At 42.0% G+C, this 24,118-nt stretch overlaps 1 protein-coding gene across 1 annotated transcript in view; it reads right to left on the minus strand.

Moving 5' to 3' along the window:
- The window catches only part of COL4A4 (collagen type IV alpha 4 chain), a 133,307-nt gene that overhangs the window by 93,814 nt on the left and 15,375 nt on the right, over positions 1-24,118 (minus strand). Inside the window, exons 2-3 of the mRNA XM_049712195.1 lie at positions 23,054-23,096; positions 14,985-15,062 (exon numbers count right to left, since the gene is read on the minus strand). Coding sequence (XP_049568152.1) covers positions 14,985-15,062; positions 23,054-23,096 — 121 coding nt within the window. The remainder of the gene's footprint in view (positions 1-14,984; positions 15,063-23,053; positions 23,097-24,118) is intronic.

Below are 24,118 nucleotides of genomic sequence, written 5' to 3' on the forward strand. Positions count from 1 at the left end.
CAGGTCTCCGGATCCTCGGGAACGGAGGCTGCCCACTTCATGAGGTGTTAAATAAAATTCGTTTGTACCACCTAAACTGTCTTGAGTTTTAACAACCTTAAAGGGAAGAAACAGATGCTGGGACCCATCGGTCCTGGTCCCCAGTGAGGCCCTGCCTGAGGCGGGGCCTGGGGTCAGGAGCCCTGCTTGTCCTGGTCTAAGGACAATAATGCAAGAATATTCCCCACGTCATCTTTGGTAATATCAAGAAAAACTGGAAATCCCATAAAAAGCCCAAATGAAACTGATTGAATGAATTATGGTATCTTCATACAATGAAATACCGCACAGGCTGTCTTAGTCTGGGTGCCCCAGAAGCAAATTAGGACACGGCATCAATGCAAACGGTTTAATTGAGAATAAAGGAGACATGGTGAGAAGGAGACGGGGTGAAGGAGCAGGGATGTGACACAGAGAAGGAAAGGCAGCCCCTAAGGCTGTGCTATCAAGCCAGTTACCACCGTGGGTTACTGGAGCTTAACCCAGAGCGGAAACTCTGGGTGTCAAGGTAGAATACACACCTCAGAGTTACCCGGCCCGGGGTAAGGGAGTTAGGGTGTTTACCTCACTGGTGGAGGGCCACTGATGGTGGGTGGGAAGTGTCTGCTCCTGGGGCTTTGAGAAAGCCCACAGACAAAGAGATGAAGAGACTGGCAGCTGGAGACCCCCCCTTAACTCCCCCCCAAAACAGGAGCACTGAAGTAATAGGCCTCAGGGAAATGCGCAGGGCCCAGACACTGAAGGATGAAGTAGGTCTCTCTGGATGGATATAGAACAGCCTTGTGATACCCATGAAGAAGAAACAGAGTGACTGAGCTCCAGGCTCTGCAGTCAGCGCCTGTGTGTGAAGCCCAGGCCCACATTTACTAGCTGTGGGACCTTGGGCACGTTTCTTAACCCCTCTGTTCCTCAGCTTCTTTATCTGTCAGTGGCTTGTGGACATAAAAAGAACAATGCATGTAAGGTGTTTAGCACAGTTCCTGCACAGTAATGCTAGCTATCGTTATTATACATGATCGTTATTATAAATAGTTCATTGTTAAGTGGGAAAAAAAAGCCGTGTATCATATGATCCCACCGGTAGAGAAACAAATGGACATACATTTTCTTAAAATATATGTTTATAAACGAACATTTCTAGATGGATATACAAGAAATGGCAAGTTACCACATCTCAAGAGTGAGAAATGCAAACCAGGGCAATGATAAAGTCTGTTTTGTGAGCATCTTACCAACAGCAAATGTGATTTTTATAATAAAGATTAATTACGATTTCTTTCATCATTAAGTCATTGACCTTGCTAACATTACCGACAAACTTTAACATCTGCCTAAATTTTATAAATCAAAATCATACTTTGTTTGTACTTTCCCTTCTCCTCATGCTTTTTCATCATCATTATAATAGCTACTATTTCTTGAGTATCCATAAAAATACTAAAAGCTCAGCATTTTCAAGGAAGCTTAAATGTATAACTATGTGTTACAGAAAAGACAACAATAATATATAAAGTCAATTCTATGGGCACAAACCATCTGGGGGCACTCTGAGGGCATCTGACTTTTCTCTAGGTATTATACAATTTTTAAACTACAATCTAGAAGTAAGAATAAATAATGAATTCAGCTGACCTTTTCTACCTGTTTTAATTAATCTTACTTGGTTTAGATTAATTACCATAAGTGAAAAGCTCCCATTTTTCCTAAATTAAAGGCTCAGGAAATAACTGCTTTTTCATTAAGTATGGAAATTATCTTTGTGTCTTACATATAATTCACACAAACTCCTAAATTATCTTTTGTGAATGCTGTACTTCACAATAACGTATTATTTAAAAACAACAAAAGGCATGTTTGAACATAAAGGGTGACAGAGTGGACAGCCAATTCACTGGCTATAATTCTCTTTAATGTATTTCATTTTAGACACGTGATGCCGGATCCAGGGAGCTAATGAAACTTTGGGGAGAAAACAAAAAGGAGTGGAAATATTCAGCACAGGGGCAAGAATGATAAAACTCCATTCAAGGGCTTCCCTGGTGGCGCAGTGGTTGAGAGTCCGCCTGCCGATGCAGGGGACACGGGTTCATGCCCCCGTCCGGGAAGATCCCACATGCCGCGGAGCGGCTGGGCCCGTGAGCCATGGCCGCTGAGCCTGCGCGTCCGGAGCCTGTGCTCCGCAACGGGAGAGGCCACAGCAGTGAGAGGCCCGCGTACCACAAAAAAAAAAAAAAAAAAAAACCTCCATTCAACATAGAAATGTGTCCTGGTTTGAGAAAGTGCCATCTAAAACACTCACGAACAGAAGTACGACGAGGGATGGTAATTTGCATTATTAAATTCTTCCTCCCTCCCTTCCCCCTCCTCCCCCAGCCCTGATCGGTCACACCGATATCCTTGCCGTTTCTCAACAAGCTCTGTTCTTTCACAGACTTCGGTGTCTTGTCCCTGAAGTGTCCCTCCCATGCCTTCCATGTCATCTCTCAACCCCCGCCTCCCCCCCCGCCCCGGAAAGACTCCACTGATCTCCTGCCCTGGCCCCAAACCCTTCAGAATTAAATGCCTCTCCAAGCCGCCTCTATAATAACACTTCTCACTGGCTCCTGTGATCACCTCTTTGTCTGTAAGTTCCCAGGCCTACATCCACCGGACCGTGAGCTCCTGGAAGACAGAGTCTAGGTGTCCAAGGCCACGATGTTAAGACAGGCAGAGAACAATACATACTTAATAAAATAATGTTAATAAAATCTTAATAAAATAATTAATCTTAAAAAATAAAATAATTAAAAATATAATTAATAAACAATAATTAAAATCTTAATAAAATAATACTTAATAAAATAATAAAAATAAAATAATGTCAGACCCACCCACCCAACCCAAAGGAAGACTAAAGGAGGAAAAGGATCTGCTTTATCCTGTCTCTAAACTGACATCCCTGGAAGTCTGGCTGAGAACAGCTATGCAGATCTGAGATGATTCCACGCTGGGGTGAGCAGAGCAAGTGGCCTTGAACACAGTAATGTCTGGTGTCTATTGTTGTTGAGATACGACACAGGTGTCCTCCATCTTCTTCTCAACCATGCTAAATGGCAAACACAACCCCTACCTTGAAAAGTGAAAAAACTAACAGAAAGCACTAAATGCCTACTTTTATATGGGGCAGACTGTGGTTTGTTTTCTATGCAGTGCTGTTTTTTCCTCTTAATAGGTATTTTATTATAGGATAAATGTAAAAAATACTCTAAACCTTGTATAACAGTATTAAATCTGTCAGAAAGCTGTTCACAGAAACTTCCCAAACACCAATCTTTGAAATAGTCATTGTTAGTTCACCCAATTTGAGTAAATAATTTATCCACAGTGATGGAGAGAACAATTCCACTTTCATTAAGTTATTTCATGTAAAAGAAGGAGTCAGTAAAAGAAAAAAAGACGATGTTTAAAAGTAAACAGTTGAGCTTACTAATTTATCAGACTACACCAGAATTAACTTCGGGATGAAGGGGCATAAATAACAAGCCCAGAAAAGACATTTCTATAACTACAGAATCATTAAATAATCACAGGAATTTTGCATCTTTAAAATAAAAAATTTTAAAGAAATAGTCCACTCCTACCCATGCACCCTCCACCCACGATAGGCAATGGACCACTGCACTGAAGTCACTGTAGCAAAAAGAAAAAATGCCCAGGGGAATGGCTGGCTTCCAGATGTGGGATCTCTGAATTTCTTTTTTTTTTTTTTGCATGGAATTGCCTCTGTGGTTTCCGACTTTCTGTGAGAGACAATGAAGTCAGAAAACGGATTCACTAAATCCAGAAATGCCAATCGGCTTGACAGCTGAGGAAGCTCTGGCATGCCATGGGAAGCCACCAGGCCATCGTCTTCTACCCAAAGGCCAGGCTGATACCGTGTCATCAGACCTGTTATACGCGCCTCCCCACTGTGGCTACAGGCGCACTGGCCTCTCGGGCCAGCTGTACAAATAAAGGATGGAGGCAATCGGAGTGGACATGGAATCCTACACCTGGCTCTCTGAAGCCGGAACATTCCTTTAGGATTCTGCTTTGTTAATCGTCTGTGTCAGGCACGTTTCTGGAGCTGGGCTAAGATCAAACTATTTTTATTTCACAACACTTGGTAGACGAGACCAACAGATAAGAGGATATGTACATTTTTAAAACGCAAATCTCCACAAGAGCCTTTTGGGCTGCCACAGATCTGCTTGCCTCCAGGGCCCAAACCCTATGGGGAATGACAAAAATCTAAGAAATCCTTTGTCATTTTAGCAGTATGAGGATTGAGAGAAGTAGCTACAGATATACAATGACAAATGCACGTACAAACACACTTTTTGTGCAACTACTTCTTGCTCTTTTTTAACCAGAGAATCAGTGAAAGGAAGTATAAATGAATGAATGAATGAATGAACAAATGAGTAAGAAAGATGCTTTTATTATACTAGTTACACATAAATTTCCAAATTAACCTTGGTCAATAAGATCATGACACTGATCATCAAAAGCGTCACAGGAAGGGGAAGGTATTTCTTTATTAAGCTTGGTTATGCACCTCCCAGTGTCCATACCTTTCCTCACTTAAACCAACCAGCAACACTGAGATTTTTACCCCTGTAGAAATGAGGAAAGTCTAGGGGGGGTACAGCTTACTCAAACTGAGGTGCCTAGTGAGCTTGAGTTCATACCTGGATCAGTCAGTTTCTCTCCAAACCTCACCTCCTTCCACGGCATCATCCTGGCACCATGGAGGGTCCCTGCACTAAACCACACTCACGCTCTGCCTACCATGACATTTCAACTGCTTCCAGCCTTATCTTATTTGTAAACATTTTAAAAATTTTATCTTGATGTATTTTATTTTCTCTTATGAAGTTATTTTTGGGGGGAAACAATAGTATTCATCAAATGAGTTAAAGACCTCCATTTTTGTGGTTCTCAAATCTAGTTTTCTAGTCCCATCCTCTATCTCTGTTTTCTAGAAACTTCCTTGAATCTTCTTCCCTGTAAATTTACACTCATCATCTCAGAGGTGAGCTCATCCCAGACTAGTTTCCCTGCCTTTTTCTTCCCTGACTCAGCAGACGGCAACTTGGTTCCTTCCATCATTTAAACTCCCCACGCAGCTGTCAGCTTTGGTGATCCCCCTTTCCCTCCTTATCCATTCCGTCCCAAGACCAAGCCTATCACATCTTTCTTTGAATTAAATCTCAGGTGTCGGTCTTTCTTTCATCCCACCGTGGAGACCCTGGGTCGTGGTCTGGTCATCTCAGGTGCAGGACACAAGCACCTGCCTCCCCAGCTTCTCTAACTCCAGTCTCCTCCCCATTTCCACATGTAACTGTCAACTGACCTTCAGTCTTCCCTTTGCTGTGTTATTGCTTCCATCAACACCTGCAATGAGCACAGTCTACCTTCCTCCACCCCAGCCAACCCTAGTCCCTGTGTGTCCACACCTACACCCTCTGCTCCAATTACACTTGCGTCTTCTGTTTGCCTGAGGCAATAGCAGCCTTTGTCCATCGGTAGCTCAAATTCAACCTTCCTCCAACCAAAACTATGATGACAGCAATGATGAAAATGATGATGACGATGTTAGCGTACCCTTCACTGAGCACTTACTCCATTCTGGGCACTGACACAGCACTGTGCATTCTTCTCATGGAATCCTTACACCCTTAAAGCAAAAAGTCATCCTGTATCTACTTTTTCATTCTGAAATGAGGAAGTTGAGCCTCAGAGAGATGAAGCAAGTGACCCAAGGCCACTTGGCTGCCACCTGGGGGAAGCAGAGTCATACATGCTTCCCTTTTCACCCCAGTCCTTATTAATCTCACTCTGGTACAAACTCTCATGCCCACCCTCAGACAATTAACATAATACCTAAATAGGCTCAGCATCTATTTTCCATTATTGTTTTGTGCATGTTACTTTAATATCTGCTTGGGGTGATGTCGTCCACTAAGATTTTTGAGGCCAGGAATCTGTGTAAATTTTTATTACCACCTCAGCACCTTGGCTACTGCGTTACACAGTATAAATTCTAAACATATACTCATGGCCTTTTATTATTAAAATCAACAAAGAAGCCTTCGGCAGCACCCCTCTGCCTTTTTAACACTTGGCTGTAATTCAACCATTCAGCCCCTAGGTGGCACTATAACATCACTTAAACCCTCAAACGGGAATCAATGCGCAGCTAAAGAGCTGGTGCCTCCAGGGTCCTCCTGTATCACAGATGTAAGGACTGCTGGAGATCTAGAAGGATCATAAAATAAATAACAAAAAGGTTTAACTCAAAGAGTAGACAATCCAAGGAGACCGGACTGCAATGGCAGAGTATTTTCTTGTACCTTAAGTTCACCTCACTCAATGAGGGCATAAATTTTTCAGTTTAGCCTGTAGTAACGCTGACTCAGGATCTTCAGCTGTGTTTTTTTTTTTTAATGGATGTAAAGTGAATACTATTTTTTTTCATAAATATAAGCAGGACAGTAAGGTGGTCTTCCAAACCATTCAGGTAAAACTCACTTATTAATGTCTTTTTATTCGATTAATAAGCTATATTTTCTGTATCTTTTTTTTCTTCCAGGTTCTTTTTTTTTTTTTTTTGGCCGTGCCACACGGCTTGTGGGATTTTAATTCCCTGACCAGGGATTGAACCGGCCCTCAGAAGTGAAAGCGTGGAGCCCTAACCACTGGATTACCAGGGAATTCCCTATGCTGTACATCTTAAACTTACACGGTGGTGTATCAATTATATCTCAGTAAAACAGTGGGAATTCCTGAGTCCCAGGTTTGATCCCTGGTCGGGGAACTAAGATCCTGCAAGCTGCACGGTGCACCAAAAAAACAAACAAAAAAGATAAAAAAGATGTACAGCATAATGATTTAAGTCACATCACGAAATGACTGTCACAATAAGTGGAGTGAACATCCATCATCTCCTATGACACAGATACAAAATATAAGAAAAAGATCAGCTGTTTTCTTAAGAGGCAGCTTGGTGCAATGGGGAAAAAAACACTGCACTGAGAACTAGAAGACACGGCTTTGCCACCGAACAATAAATAAGGTCCCCCACCTACTGTATAGCACAGGGAACTATATTCAATATCTTATAATAGTCTAAAGTGGAAGATAATCTTAAAAAGAATATGTATGTGTGTGTGTGTGTATAAAACTGAATCACTTTGCTGTACACCTGAAACATTGTAAATCAACCATATTTCAATTAAAAGAAAATAAGGTCACCCCTTGAGCCAGGTCACGGAAGAGTGGTTTTCCCATTTTTAGAAACGGCGTTAACATCAGCCCAGCATCGCACACCTGCTGTGGGAACGGAACAGGCAGCGCCGAGAGCTCCTGGTCGGCGTCTGAGAAGCTTGAACCCAGGCGTCTCTCCCTCCCTCTTCCTTGCTCTGCTCTCCTGGTATCCCTGCCCCTGGCCCTGGCCATGTTTTTCTCCTGCCTGTGTCTCCCGCGCTGGCTGCCCTTCCTCTGGGGGCAGGCGGGCTGGGTGGGATTGCCCCTGCAACTCCACTGGACCGCCCTGCCCTCTTCTCGCTTTCTCTTGGGCAAACTTGTCCATCTCTATGGGGTCAATGACATCCAACTCTGAGCACCCCCTCTACTTCCCTCGCTCACCCGGACGCCCTTCAGGAGCCCCGGCCACACGTCCACATGCAAAGCTGGACTCAGGATCATCCCCCAAAACGTGCTCCTCGGCCACAGGCCGCCACCCACACAGCTGCTCTCACGCCCCTGGGCATCCTGGGCGCCTCTAACCCTAACCTCGACCACCCCGCATGGAGCCTCCTTCTCCCGACCAGTCTGCCTCCCAAACATTCCGACACCCATCCTCTCCCCCACCCCGCCCACGCTCACGCCCACGCCCTTGCTAAGGCACTGTGACCTCCACCGGGGCAGCGACGGCGGCCTCCTGACGTCCTTCCTAAGGTTGCTCCCACCCCGCACCACCATCACTGTATTCTCCAAAGAGCTGCCAGAACGATCTTCTTATAACGCAAATTCAACCTGTTTCTACTCTTCCTAAAGTCTTTCGAATCCTCTGCTTATTCTTCAGGATAAACTGTGTCTGCTTTTTCAACTGCATCCCTTACCGCTTGCTCCCTCACCTGCAGGATCCAACCTTTCCGGTCACCTTTTGGTCCACCAAACATACCACCCCATCTCCTTCTCAATTCAGGGCCTCAGTAGGGGCTGTTCTCTCTGCCCAAACACTTGCAGTGGTTTGGAGGGTGGCCACAAAAAGATATGTCCACGCCCTAACCCCAGAACCCGTGCATATCACCTTAGGTGGCAAACGATGTGGGAAAGTTAAGGATTTTGAGATGAGGATTTTGTTCTGCGTTATCTATAAATGCCATTATATGTATCCTTATAAGACATGGAGGGACATGGAGGAAGATTTGAAACAGACACACAGAGGAGAAGCTGATGTGAAGATGGAAGCAGAGATGACAGTGATGCAGCCACAAGCCAAGGAACGCCGGCAGCACCAGAGGCTGGAAGAGGCGGGGAATGGGGGTCTCCCCTACTGCCTATGGAGAGCGTATGGCAACGGTGACGCCCTGCTGGTGCACTTCTGGCCTCTAGAACTTGTGAGAAAATAAATTTCTGTTGTCTAAAGCCACCAGATATGTGGTCATTATTACAGCAGCCCTAGGAATGAACACACCATGCTTCCACCAGGCCACTGCTAGTTGACCGCCGGTTCCACTAGGTCCAAGCTTCCCCGGCACTGTCTACCACACACACAGGCTCCAGTGCAAAATCAAGGTAGGGCACCAAATATCCACCTGGGGAGGGCACAAGGATCTTCGTCCGTCCTCTTCCCTGATGCATCCCAGGCACCTAGACCACCCCACGCCTGGCACTCGTCAGGCACCCAGAAATAACAGCCGGGAGGTGAACCTGTCTCTCCTGCTGGAACCCGAGCTCCAGGCCACAGGGACTGTGCTCTTTATCCCCGAGGCCTCACAGCCTCGTCAGACGCCTGGCACACGGGGAACGCTCAACGGCTGTTTGCTGAATGAACGGAAGGAATGAATGTTTATTTGCTGAGTGAACTGCAAGTTCATGTATGTATGACAGAGGAGTGGCAAAAGAGCACCCTGGAGACATATGTTTCCCTGTGGATTTCCTGGCAACTTATTGAAAATGGTATTTGAAAGGAGAAGTACACTTTTCTTTCCTAAAACTCTGTAATTCAGCATTTCAACTAGTTTAGTTGGAGGCTGCCTTTGCACTAGAGAGGTATTCTCAGAATCACAAACACCACTCCCTGTGTTCCTGCGTGGAATACGCCCTGCTTTGAGATGCGCCTTATTTCTCACCAACAACAAAGGCTGACTCCACTTTGGTAATGACCTTGATCCTCTCAAGTTCAGCCTAGTCCCACATTTGCTGAGCTCTGCGCCCGCCTGGCCACAGTTCACACTGGGTCGCAGAGCTCAGCAATCATCGTTGCTATGGGATTGAACTCCACACGGGAGACCAAGGGTTCAGGCTGCAAATCACTGCCCGTTTAATGAGGTGACTGACTGGGGCAGAGATGCCAAAATCTACCTTCAGACGCCCTCTGCAACTAGGATTCCTCAGTGAGGTTTTGTACACTTGGCCTGTTTGGTAAATAATACTGGCAAATTATTTAATGAAAGTAGCAGGCAGATATGAGCTTGCTTTCTCTCCTTTTTCAAGCACCAACGCTGGATCTAAAGAGACAGATTGCCAAGCATGCTGAAAGCCATGTTAATTAGTTGGAGTTATTCCTCTGTATAGATATCAGCTATTAGTGACAGCTAATAGGCCAAATAATATAAAATGATAGGCATATATCCCCCCTCTACCCCCCCGGGTCTCCCATACCCTGTTCAGAAATACTTCCTCATGCACTGACATAAAAGATTCATTCTTTCAACTTCTGCAAGTTCTCCATTCTTCAAAATTTAAGCTTAACATTCATGACAAGGAGAACACTTTAACAAGCTAAACCAGTTACAAGCTGGCACGTGGCGGGTTGAATTCCACCAGGAAATTTGTTTAATTGTTAGGCACTATGTTTGTTTGTTTGTTTAATTCTGAATTCTGATGCCTTTACATGACAAGCGCACTGCTCTGCTCCTCATATAGTCCCCAAGGCTGAGGCCCCTTCCCAGGGCCCCTCACTCAGGTCACCTGCTGTCCCCTGAAGGCCGCTGAGTGTGTCAGCATCTATCAGAGAATTCTCCAGTAGAGACACAATGAGCTAGGGAGTTGGCGCTTGGAGGAGAAAGAAGCAGCAAGAAGAAGAAGAAATCAAAACCAAAACACGAAGGGGTGGTGACAGACCAAATGTGCCAACTTCTCCGCTGTCACTGGAACTTGCTTCTATCAAAATGTAACATAATTGACTTACGCAAACTTTGGGACATGAAAATAATTGCTCTGAACCATTTATCAGGCTACAGTTAGAGAGTGTACTAGAACACAGCTGTGTGAGTGATAAAGAGGTTGAATTCTAGAACTTTGTGTGCAAATAATTTAATGATATGAAAAATGTTAACAACAGTTAAAACTACCCAAGGAAATTCCATTTTTATAATGGAATGCAAGCTCTTAGGAGTGTGAGGGACAAGTGAATGAAACTGCAGGAAAGATACTTGTATATACTTTAGTGATTTAAAAGTCCCAAAGGAAAGACTGTTTTGCTGATGTGTGATTTTGGTTTTCAAACCGAAAAAAACTAAGACAGGCCTTGAGTTTTAAGCCATTTGACCTTCTTGTGTATAAAACTACCAAATTGTAAAGTTCTATTGACTTAACAGTTACTAGACTCCCTTGAATGGAAAACAATACAAATATATTTTATTCTGGAAAAATGTACAGAAGGTGTCTTTAGCATCAAACTAGTTACTAAAGCAGAACTTACAAAAGGTCCCATCCTAGTCTATGAAGACATGTAATTTTCCCTACAAGAAGACCTCCATCAAAGAAACAGAGATTCTTCCCTTGAAACAGATAAAGAATAATTTAAAATCCTGCCCAAGTCCACCTCATTCATATCCTTAAAGAGGGACCATAATGATGCTTGGGTAAACGTTAGGCAGAGTCACAAAGTATTTTGGAAGCCATTAAATCGCTGTCACATGTGAAAAGTCGTGCCGCACATCACAGAACCACAGGGTGTTAGGGCTGGGAGGGACAGGACCAGCCCTCCAGTACAAACCCTTATTTCCCAGGTGAGGGCTCTGAAAACCAAAAAGACCAGAGAGGTAATCCCCAGTGTCCCACACTGAGAATGCAGGATGCTACTGAACCTTTAAAAGGTCTGAGTACAGCAATGGTCATGCTCCTTTCTGTGGCTCAAAGTGCTTATTTCTGGCCCTACCTGAAATTCCAAGAGAATCTGAACTCTGTGAGATGGTCACTTACTACCAGGTTTACATGTTGTGTGTGGGAATAAAAGACGCGGAGGGGAGAGACTTCCCACTAATTCCGTTCCCGTTTCCCTCGGACTTGGCGGGTGTCCCCACATACATGCTGCATGTGGCCACCAGCTCAGGCTCCCAAATCCTGTCCAGGCTGAACTCTGAATTTTAAGTTATTGATTTATGTGTATTTATTAACTACCTGTTAGGTGCCATCTACTGTGATCACCTCAAAGAAATACCAAAAAAGGACCCCCTTCCCTCAAGGAGGAGAAACAGACATAGGCAACTTCTATTTCTAGAGCATCCACGGTGGGCCGGGAGCCAGCATGAGCATCTCGCACACGTCCACACAGCCCCCTTTAAGGAGCATGGGCTGACAATCTAATCCAGAGGGTCAGACACATCCACGCTCGAACCCAAGCAGAGCTCCAGGTCAGGGTATGAGAAGCGTCACGGGAGGGAAGCGGGTTCACACGGGGGGACCCGTCCACACCGGCTGGGACAGGCAGGAGGCCTTATGGGGGCAGCGTCTCTTCTGAGCTCCTTTGAGGAGGGCTCAAGATGGAGGCCGAGTGGAAGTGGGAAGGCTTTCCAGAAAAGGGTAGAGGTGGTACGTCAAAAAATTAATAAATATTGAGTGATTGCTTCCTGGTGGTGAATCCATGATTTATTTTGTGCCTTCTAGTTTTCCAGTATTATCTAAATGGTCTATAATAAGCATATATGAATAGTACAATAAAAACTACTATAATTATTCTTTTAAAAAAATAAAAAGGTAGAGGAGTGGGAATATTTAGATTATGTTCAAGGGAGAGTGAGTGGCCCAGCTGATGCAGCAGGAGACGGTCCAACGGGAGGTCACAGTGATTACTGATGAGAACGCATGTTGAGGCTGGGCTGTGAGCTTCCAGCGGTACAGCGGTGAGATGAAGGAGCCCCCCTTGGCACCTGCCCTTTGATGCATCCCAACTCCCCCTCAAACACCAGCTTCCATCTCCAGTTGAAACCTTCACCCAGCCTGGCACCCAACCCTCGCTGCAGACACAGCAGTTTTGATTTGGGGCTGAACAAACCACTCACTCAGCCATTCAACCATATGAGAGGAATCATTTCCCTCTTAGGAAGGCCTGGCTGTTCCACTCACGGGCTATGCCGCCTCGGGCAGAGCCTCAACCCTCGGAATTCGGTACGTTCCTATCTTTATAGTGCACCTTAAGCTGTCACGGCGGCTCGAGAGATGATGTGCGAGTTGGCTGGTCGCCTCCAAACCACCTGCCGGGTATGCACGAGCCACGTTCCCAAATTCCTAGCTGGAAAACATCACCAGCAACCTGTGCCGTCACAAAGGACCCGTCTGTGCCAGGAAGGGCAGAGGTTGGCGGTGCTCCGCACACAGCTCCCCCTGACCACCCAGAAGCAGGGACGCAGACAGCGGGGCGGGGCGCAGCCCACCCCCATGAGCCCTCCTGACCCACGGCGCTGAAGACTGTGTGATGGGAGAGACAGAGCATCCTCTACACGTGCAAATGCTTACGATGGTTTTAGGGCCCAAGGACACAGAAGACAAAGCACCAGGCAGGTAAATATGAGAAAACTGGGCAGAGGAAACTGCCAGGCTTGGGCAGATTCAAGCCGCCACTAGGGCTCCCAAAAGTTAAGGCTAAAACTGGTGTTTGAACCTGAGTGTAATCCTCTTCTCATTGATCACGGGGCAAACTCGGGGGCTGAGACCAAATACCAGGAGGTGGTTTCCTGACTCTTCCACATACTAGCAAGTTATTTAAAATTCTTGTAAATCCAGATTCCTTGTATTGACCAATGGAAATATTGGTAATAATCCTACTGGCTTCATAGAGTTGCTGTAGGATTAAAGCAGGGTTTCTCAACCTCGGCACTACTGGCGTTCGAGGATGGCTAGTTCTTTCAGTTCTTTCATGTGGGGCCGTCCTGTGCACTGTAGATATTGAAGGGTATCCATGGCCTGTGACTCACTAGAACCAGGAGCACCCCCCTCCATCCAGCTGTGACAGCAAAAAAAAAAAATGTCTCGACATCATTAAATCAGAGGCCCACACCTAGCCGGCTTCATCGAAACAACTGTCCCTCTTTGTTTTGTGGTGTCCCCATCCCATTCCTGCCACGGAGCTGATCACTACATTTTTCTTGGGCCTCAAGCTCAAAGGGTCTTAAAATCTTGGCACGTTTATAGGGACAACCTCACACAAACGCCAGGCTTTTTTCCTGAGTATTGTGTCCATTGACATGAAAAAAGCTAAAGCACTTCTGCTCTTTTTTAGGGTCCTAACTTTGTTTCCTGGAAATGCAGTTTTTAAATTGTATCATGAAAGTGGCTGGGAAAAGCTCGAGATAAATTCTGATCACCAAAATTTTATTGAAGAAGAAACAAATCCGTTTAAGTAGAAAGCGATCTGCCATAACTTCAGCTCAACAAGGTAGCTGCTTACAGCAAGAACACAACGAAGGACCTGCACATGTGTCACACTCGTGACGACGATAACTCGTGTGACAATAAAGCAATGCTGTGGGAGAAAAAACGGTCCTTTCTCTCAGAAAGGTAACATTTCACCTCCTTGTTGACTCATCTTGACTGATTTGTGTTTTTTGAGTGTCACACACAGCCCTGTGGGATCGATTTGGACATGTTTCAAAACGATCACTGATCTGACTCAAAAACTGTCCAAAACTTCTGAAACATACTCTTTTCTTGGAAGATTGTGGGAGTATTTTTAATCAAAAGGATGGTTTGATCTAATACTCCAGCACAGATGAGTTAGTGCCTGCCAATTGCTGCTGTCAGAATATATGAGAGAGGTTCATAAATAAATGTATAAGAGACCCTATATACCGTAAGGGTTACTGTGCATCTCAGGGCAGAGAATCGGGTGTAGTCATCAAGAGCACCGTCCTGGGTGGACTTAACTGCTCTGTGCTGAAGTCTTCGACACTGCAAAGATGGTACCATAAGATGGGAAGAGAGTTGTTGTGTGGGATCAGTGAGCTAAAGCATTTTGAGCACATAGGACAGTGCCTGGCACATAAGAAGCACATGATAAATGCAGCTCTCACTTCGATTACAGAACACTATTCCACGGGATTTTAATAGGTGCTGTCCAAAAAAGAGTCATGTGGTCAAATGTCTGGAAACACTACTTTAAACAAAGTTAAGTAGGTTTTTTTTTTTTTTTAACTCACTGCAGAATTTCTCAGACAGAGCCTTTAAAATGTTGATATACAACATGAATATCAATAATGGCGACCCGGCATGGACCATTGCACCAGGATCCTTTCTGTACAAGGTGATTCTACAAAATTTTAAGTGAACAAAACATTATTGCTGAGAGTGGGTAGAAGGCTGGACGGAAGATTTCTAGAACTTATTCATCTTGCGTAACTGAAGCTTTATGCCCTTTGATTAGTAATTTCCCGTTTCCCGCTCCCATTTCCCATGCTGATTTTTACATCACTTACCCGAGACCCCTTTTCAGGAAAGCACTGGCAAAGAGAGCAATCTCTTCCCCCGCAGGGACCAATAAACTTCTTTCCACCCTAGAAAGTGAAGAATCTGCTTTAGTTTACCAGTATTCATCACCTCGATGGGTACATGGTATATACCTTATAACAAGCACTGTTGGTTTATCTAACTCATGAGAATGTCACAGTATAATTTTACCTCTGAAACTGTGAAAAGACTAATATTGATATATAAAAAGGCAAAAAACTTACATTGTGGCTTGATAATAAAAGAGTTGATGGTTACGTGAGCAGGATAAAAGTTTATGTGAGCCAGGATTAAAAAAAAAAAAACTCCTTCTGAAGCTACGCTGCTTTAATCAGAATCTTCTGCAATCTCTCTCTCGGTAAGATTTCGTTTACCAAGTTGTGAACAATCTTAGAATGTTAACTATGCAGTTGTGTACACAACTAGACACCACAGTGGTGTCAAGTTTAAATTATAAGCTTGGCTTTTTTTCAATAAGACCCTCTTACTTTATCTCCAAGATCAGCTAGGGTATGTGTCCCACAGGGAGGCCCTCCTGGGTCAGAACTGCAGTCATAGCCTTGGACTTGTATTAAAATTAGTCTTCCTACAATTTGCTCCAAGATGGCTCCCTCTAATGTGTGTCTCAACCAGAAAGCTCTTGGACTTGAATAATTTGAGCACTGTCCCCACTTTTAGCTAGCTTTTCTTCAACTCTCTTTAGAGAATGACCCCACAGTTGCATCTCGTCTTAACTTTAACACACACACACGCACAACGCACGCACGCCCCATGGGAAGAATCAGCCCCTTTTTCTCACAAATTCTATGTATATGGTGAGTCATCAGTCACTTCAATACAGTAGTCCCAGAGGAACTGTTTCCATAAGTAGATCCTTAACGACAGCCAGCATCGTGCACCTGCAGTGAAAATGCACTGAGCATTTGTTCACAGACAGGGGTGCATGTTGAGAGGGAGGATGCGGTAAAGCAGCTCTCGGTGCCAGGAGTCGTAGGTGTGGACAGGACCACACGCTTCTATAGCCGATAGATCTCTTAAAACTAACGACACTGTAGACTTCAGCCTTTAGACCAACATATAACGGGGAACCATAAAGCAACTGAACCAACATGTACAGTTCTGACAGAAGATATATATACATAACTATACAAACATACTTATGTACATAAATATACATGAATATACATATGTACACATGAAATACACAAATGTATACATACGAATGTATATGTGATGGGAGGGAAAGGAGTCTGAGCAGCATTCATTTTTCTTTTCAATCATACCATTAAGACCTCTTTTTTCTTGAAAACTATGAGCAGACACAATAAAAAGCCTTTAACTTAAGCATTAATAAAAAGGACATCTTTATAAACATAATGCTTATGGGTTATTAAAAGTATATAAAAATGCGAACCTTGACAAGAGCCAAGCAAGTAGATAATTTAAGTTTAAAAAAATGTATTTGAAGTTTCAGAAACATATGCCTCTCGAATTTTGAGGAACCCTGTTATCTATAAATGCAGAAACAATAAGTTCAAAACCCTGATTAGGTAAAAACAATTTTTTAAACGCTCAGGGCCAGGTCAGGACAGCATGAAAGCACTTAAAATAACTAGGCTGAACACTTGGGTTCATTTAAGGTTGGGATTCATTACTATGTGTTCAGTGAAATATCAAAATAACCAGAGAAAAAAGAAGGTCGGTTGATTACATGGCTTGAAAATAAAGGCAAGTTTGTTTTTTTTTAACTTAATTGTGCCAAGCATCATTGAGATGTTTGTAGCAAAATTAAATTTCAGATAAGAATCAGTTTAAAGTAGATTAGCAGAATTCTAATAAAGGAACACATGTAAAGCTTTGACTTGGACCAATAAAAGAAAAAAGCGAGGTGATTTCAGTCCCTACAAAGTTCTTCTACATCAGACATATCCCCAAAAACATCACTTTAAAGGGGGGGGACATTTATAGAGGAAGAAACTGCACCTCAGAAACAGATTGTATAATCCCATTAAAAAGAGATCAAGACAATATCTCAGACAAGTCAACATCCAAAATATAAACCACATTCACTGGGAATACAGTGGCATTCTCAAAAACCAGTGTCATTCTTCTTCAAAGAGAAGAAAAGTCACTATCTATTTTATCTCGGATATTTTTAAACAAATATTTGTTGCATAGAAAGTTAAAGAAAATATTTTACTAACTTCCAGATTAGTAATCAGTCTTGCATTTTTTACTTTTATTGGGTTTTTTTGGCAAAACAAATAACATATGCACATGATAATTCAAACAGTACAAAATAGTGTAATGGAAAAAAAGATATTTTATCTTCCAACTCTGGCCCCCGGTTCCCTCCCCTAAAGGTAATTGCTCTCTTCAAACCCGTGTCTGGGCATTTATGAGCATATTTACACAATGATCACACACACACACACACACACACACACTTTTGGTGATTTTTGTCCTTGTTTTATTTTTACCCAAATGGTATATTTCTTTGTACCTTGCTTTTCTCACTTAATCATTCTGAATTAATATATATGACTATCCACCAAACAAAGTACTATTTAATCAGTCCGTATTGATGGTCATTTCATTATCTCCCTTTTTTGCTATCAAACACTACCTTTAAACTAATATTCTTGTGCATACACCTTTATGCATAAGTCAGAATAAATATGGATGATAAATTCCAAAAAGGGAAATTGCTATGTCAACAGGCATGTGCATTTAAAATCCTGATAGATAATGCCAAATTGCCTTTAATAGAGATTGCATCTATTTATTTCTCTCCCTTTAAAACCCACCTACAGTAGAGCCACTCTCTGTGTGAACTCTAGAATCTTCGCATACCAGAATTTGGTAGGAAGGTCCAGGATAGAGTAATCTTTGGTTCAGGAGTTATATGCACTTATGTGAGACATAAGTAACAAAGGAAGTAAAATTTAGTGCTCTGTAGACTTTTGTAATAGAAAAAAAAGAATGTAATACAAAAGAAACTTAGAAAAGTCAGATAAGAGAAAAAAGAATTCACACACAAATATTTCAGTATGTTTCTGTTCATTATTTGAGGTGATTCTCTGAAATGCCTGAGAACTAAGTTGGGCAAATTTTATCATGCCCACTTCCCACAGGAGAAAACTGAGTCTTGAATAGGTTAAGAGATGAACCAATGGCAAAGCCAAAAACCTAGGGCGTCCTATTCTTCAATGCATGTGCTTTTGCTCCTGACTAAAAGGGAAAGGAGAATGCATGGCAACTTTCTATTTTGATTCGCTCTGCAAAGACCTATGATAACTTGAAATCACCGAAGTTGGATCGGGTGGATCCAAGCTAGCGGACGGACAGACAGACGTGTGTTCACTAGCGTGATTTAAACCAGTCTGGCTTTCTCAAGATGAACCTGACTAAAGGCTGCCTCTAGTAGGATTTCCTAGAAATGTCTGAAGTTGGGTTTAATAACTTAGATTCTCTAGAGAGGAGGCAGAAGAAAGAGGGCTTATTACGGAATGTTCTAGGCTTATCCTTCTCCAGAATTAAAACGTTCAAATTTAATCTTATACTTCTTGATTTAATCTTGTAATGGCCCGGCTGCTTCCTGCCCACTCTGAAAAAAGTTTTGAAGAAAGGGTTATATTATAAAACAAAAAAAAAAATCTCTAATACCTATGCAATTTGGTAATCAGTCTTAACTGTAGAATATAAAAGAAACCTTAGAGTTCATCTAATCCAACACTTCATTTTTACAGATGAGAGAATAATCCCAGAGAGTGAATTGTTTCAAAGTATAATAAAGAAAGAAGAATGAACAAAACCCAAAGGTTTTCATCATAAAGGAAGGAAATAAATCATAAAGATCAGAGCAGAAATAAATGAAATAGAGACTAGAACACAAGAGAAAAGATCAATGAAACTAAAAGCTCATTCTCTGTAAAGGTAAACAAAATTGATAAACCTTTAGCCAGACTCATCAAGAAAAAAAGGAGAGGGATCAAATCAATAAATCAGAAATGAAAAAGGAGAAGTTACAACTGACACTGCAGAAATACAAAGGATCATAAGAGACTACTACAAGCAACTATATGCCAATAAAATGGACAATCTATAAGAAATGAACAAATTCTTAGAAAGGTACAATCTGCCAAGACTGAACCAGGAAGAAATAGAAAATATGAACAGACTAATTACAAGTACTGAAATTGCATGTGTGATTTAAAAACTCCCAACGAACAAAAGTCCAGGACCAGATGGCTTCACAGGCCAATTCTACCAAACATTTAGAGACGAGCTGACACTTAACTTTCTGAAACTATTCCAAAAACTTGTACAGGAAGGAACACTTCTGAACTCATTCTATAAGGTCACCATCACCCTGATACCAAAACCAGACAAAGATATCACAAAACAAGAAAATTATAGGACAATATCACTGATGAACACAGAGGCAAAAATCCTCAACAAAATACCAGCAAACCAACTCCAACAATACATTAAAAGGATCATACACCATGATCAAGTGGGATTTATCCCAGGGATGCAAGGATTTTTCAATATCTGCAAATCAATCAATGTGATATACCACATTTACAAACTGAAGAATAAAAACCGTATGATCATCTCAATAGAGGCAGAAAAAGCCTTTGATAAAATTCAACATCCATTTATGATAAAAAAAACTCTATAGAAAGTGGGCATAGAGGGAACATACCTCAACATAATAAAGGTCACATATGACAAACCCACAGCTAACATCATACTCAATGGTGAAAACCTGAAAGTATTTCCTCTAAGATCAGGAACAAGACAAGGATGTCCACTCTCACCACTTAACTCAACATAGTTCTGAAAGTCCTGGCAATCAGAGAAGAAAAAGAAATGAAAGGAATCCAAGTTGGAAAAGAAGTAAAACTGTCACTGTTTGCAGAGATGACATGATACTATACATAGTAAATCCTAAAGATGCTGCCAGAAAACTACTAGAGCTCATCAATGAATCTGGTAAAGTTGCAGGATACAAAATTAATGCACAGAAATCTCTTGCATTCCTATACACTAACAATGAAATATCAGAAAGAGAAATTAAGGAAACAACCCCATTTACCATAACATCAAAAAGAAAAAAAATACCTATGAATAAACCTACATAAGGAGGCAAAAGACCTGTACTCTGAAAACTATAAGACACTGATGAAAGAAATCAAAGATGACACAAACAGATGGAAAGATATACTATGTATTTGGATTGAAAGAATCAATGTTGTCAAAATAACTATACTACCCAAGGAAATCTACAGATTCAATGCAATCGCTATCGATTTACCAATTGCATTTTTCACAGAACTAGAACAAAAAAATTTTTAATTTGTATGGAAACAGAGAAGACCCCAAATAGCCAAAACAATCTTGAGAAGAACGGAGCTGGAGGAAACACGCTCCCTGAATTAAGGTTATACTACAAAGCTACAGTAATCAGAACAGTATGGTACTGGCACAAAAAACAGACATAAACATCAATGGAACAGGATAGAAAGCCCAGAAATAAAACCATGTACTATGGTCAATTACTCTACAACAAAAGAGGCAAGAATACACAGCAGAGAAGAGACAGTTTCTTTGATAAGTGGTGCTGGGTAAACTGGATAGCTACATGTAAAAGAATGAAATTAGAACATTCTCTAACACCATATACAAAGATAAACTCAAAATGGATGAATGTGTTGGTGGGAATGTAAATTGATACAGCCACTGTGGAGAACAGTATGGAGGTTCCTTAAAAAACTACAAATAGAACTACCATATGACCCAGCAATCCCACTACTGGGCATATACCCTGAGAAAACCATAATTCAAAAAGAGTCATGTACCAAAATGCTCATTGCAGCTCTATTTACAATAGCCTGGAGATGGAAACAACCTAAGTGTCCATCATCAGATGAATGAATAAAGAAGATGTGGCACATATATACAATGGAATATTACTCAGCCATAAAAAGAAACGAAACTGAGCTATTTGTAATGAGGTGGATAGACCTAGAGTCTGTCTTACAGAGTGAAGTAAGTCAGAAAGAGAGAGACAAATACCATATGCTAACACATATATATGGAATCTAAGAAAAAAAAATGTCATGAAGAACCTAGGGGTAAGACAGGAATAAAGACACAGACCTACTAGAGAATGGACTTGAGGATATGGGGTGGGGGAAGGGTAAGCTGTGACAAAGCGAGAGAGAGGCATGGACATATATACACTACCAAACGTAAGGTAGATAGCTAGTGGGAAGCAGCCGCATAGCACAGGGAGATCAGCTCGGTGCTTTGTGATCACCTGGAGGGGTGGGATAGGGAGGGTGGGAGGGAGACGCAAGAGGGAAGAGATATGGGAACATATGTATATATATAACTGATTCATTTTGTTGTAAAGCAGAAACTAACACACCACTGTAAAGCAATTATACTCCAATAAAGATGTTAAAAAAAAATGGATTAATGACCTAAATGTAAGATAGGATACTATAAAACTCCCAGAGGAAAACATAGGCAAAACACCCTTTGACATAAATTGCAGCAAAATTTTTTTGGATCTGTCTCCTAGGGTAATGGAAATAAAAACAAAAATAAACAAATGAGACCTAATTAAACTTAAAATCTTTTTCAAAGCAAAAGAAACCATAAACAAAATGAAAAGACAACTTATGGACTGGGAGAAAATATTTGCAAATGATGCTACTGATAAGGGATTAATTTCCAAAATACACAAACAGCTCATACAGCTTAATATAAAAAAAAGCCAAACAACCAAATAAAAAACGGGTAAAAGACCTAAATAGACATTTCTCCAAAGAAGACATACAGATGGCCAAGAGGCACATGAAAAGATGCTCAATACTACTAAGTATCAGAGAAATGCAAATCAAAACTACAATGAGGTATCACCTCACACCAGTCAGAATGTCCATCATCAAAAAGTCTACAAATAGGGCTTCCCTGGTGGCACAGTGGTTGAGAGTCCGCCTGCCGATGCAGGGGACACGGGTTCGTGCCCCGGTCCGGGAAGATCCCACATGCCGCGGAGCGGCTGGGCCCGTGAGCCATGGACGCTGAGCCTGCGCGTCCAGAGCCTGTGCTCCACAACGGGAGAGGCCACAGCAGTGAGAGGCCTGCGTACCGCCAAAAAAAAAAAAAAGTCTACAAATAATAAATGCTGGAGAAGGTGTGGAGAAAAGGGAACCCTCCTACACTGCTGGTGGGAATATAAATTGGTTCAGGCACTATGAGGAACAGTATGGAGGTTCCTTAAAAAACTGAAAATAGAGTTACCATGTGATCCTGAAATCCCACTTCTGGGTATTTATCCAGAGAAAACTCCAATTTGAAAAAATACATGCACCCCAATGTTCATAGCAGCACTATTTACAATAGCCAAGACATGGAAGCAACTTAAATGTCCATTAACAGATGAATGGATAAAGAAGATGTGGTAAATATATATATATATATATATATATATATAAAATGGTATATTAGCCATAAAAAAGAATGAAATCATGCCATTTGCAGCAATATGGATGGACCTAGAGATTATCATACTAAGTGAAGTAAGCCAGAGAAGGACAAATATATGATATCGCTTATATGTGGAATCTAAAAAAAATGATACAAATGAATTTATTTACAAAACAGTAATAGACTCACAGACACAGAAAGCAAACTTATGGTTACCAAAGGGGAAAGGAGGGAAGGGATAAATTAGGAGTTTGGGATTAACATATACACACTACTATATATAAAATAGATAACCAACAGGGACCTACTGCATAGCACAGGGGACTATATTAAATATCTTGTAATAACCTATAATGGAAAAGAATCAAGATATAGATGGATAAACAGAATCACTTTGCTGTACACCTGAAACTAACACAATATTGTAAATTAACTACACTTGCATTTTTAAAAATGGTTAAAACAGTATAATAAAAATGATTCATTCAATACAGTGAATTTTCAACATGCAATCAGAGCTCATTAATGGACTTACCCCGTACGCATGTTGTACAGAGAAGAGAATAAGTACGAGCAACCTACGAAAAAGCAAAAACGCAGATTAATTTAAACTGCTGGTTTTAATGAAAAACAAACTAAAAAGAAAAAGAACACAAGAATTAACTCCAGAAACCTTTTTTTTTAGTTTCCAATAAGGTTACTGTCGCCAGTTGATTGTCACAAGTGACAAGATAAATGTTATCCTCTCTCTGGATATCATCACTACATTTCCTCCTTTTAATCAGTCAAGTACTCACGACCTTTGGTGTGGTCCTCATTGTGCTGGGTGCGGTGGGGACACTTGGAAGGTGAGACCTGGATGGACGGATGATTGGAGGGAGACGACTCTCATAATGAAAACTAGAGGAGAGCTGGAAGGAGGCAGCCTTGTCCAGGAACTGCTGCAAAGACTAGTGTATCCTGGATGATGTTAAGTGGAACCAGCCGGAAGGAGGGAGGATGGAAGAAACCTAACCGGACTGGGGAGACGGTTTGGGAAACAATACGAACAAGTCAGGGGAGAGTTAGGTAGTTCAGGGTCTTATAAGTGAGGCAGATATCCAACTGGGGTAACATCATTATTATAGAGAAATTTTAACAGGAAAGATGCAACCAAAAAAAGACTGAATGTGTGTGTCCTACCCCAATTCATATGTTGAAATCCTAAGCCCCATGTGATAGTATTAGGAGGTCGGGCCTTTGGGAGTATTAGGTCATGAGGGTGCAGTCCTTGTGAATGGGATTATTCCCCTTCTAAAAGGACCTGGAGAGCTCTCTCTCAGTCCTTCCCCCATGTGAGGATACGATGAGAAGCCAGCAGTCTGCAACCCAGGAGAGCGTCCTCACAAAAACATGCCCATGCTGATACCCGGATCTCAGACTGTCAGTCTCCAGAACTGTGAGAAATAAATTTGCATTGCTCATAAGCCCCCCAGTCGATGGTATGTGTCACAGCAGCCTGCAGTGACTAGGACAACCACTCAAAACTGCATATGTCTGCCTCGGGCTTATGACTGTCCAAGAGCTTCCACATCCGTCATCGCATTGAATCCTTAAAACA

The sequence above is a fragment of the Orcinus orca genome, chromosome 7, assembly GCF_937001465.1.
Source record: "Orcinus orca chromosome 7, mOrcOrc1.1, whole genome shotgun sequence".
Classification (NCBI taxonomy): Eukaryota; Metazoa; Chordata; class Mammalia; order Artiodactyla; family Delphinidae; genus Orcinus; species Orcinus orca.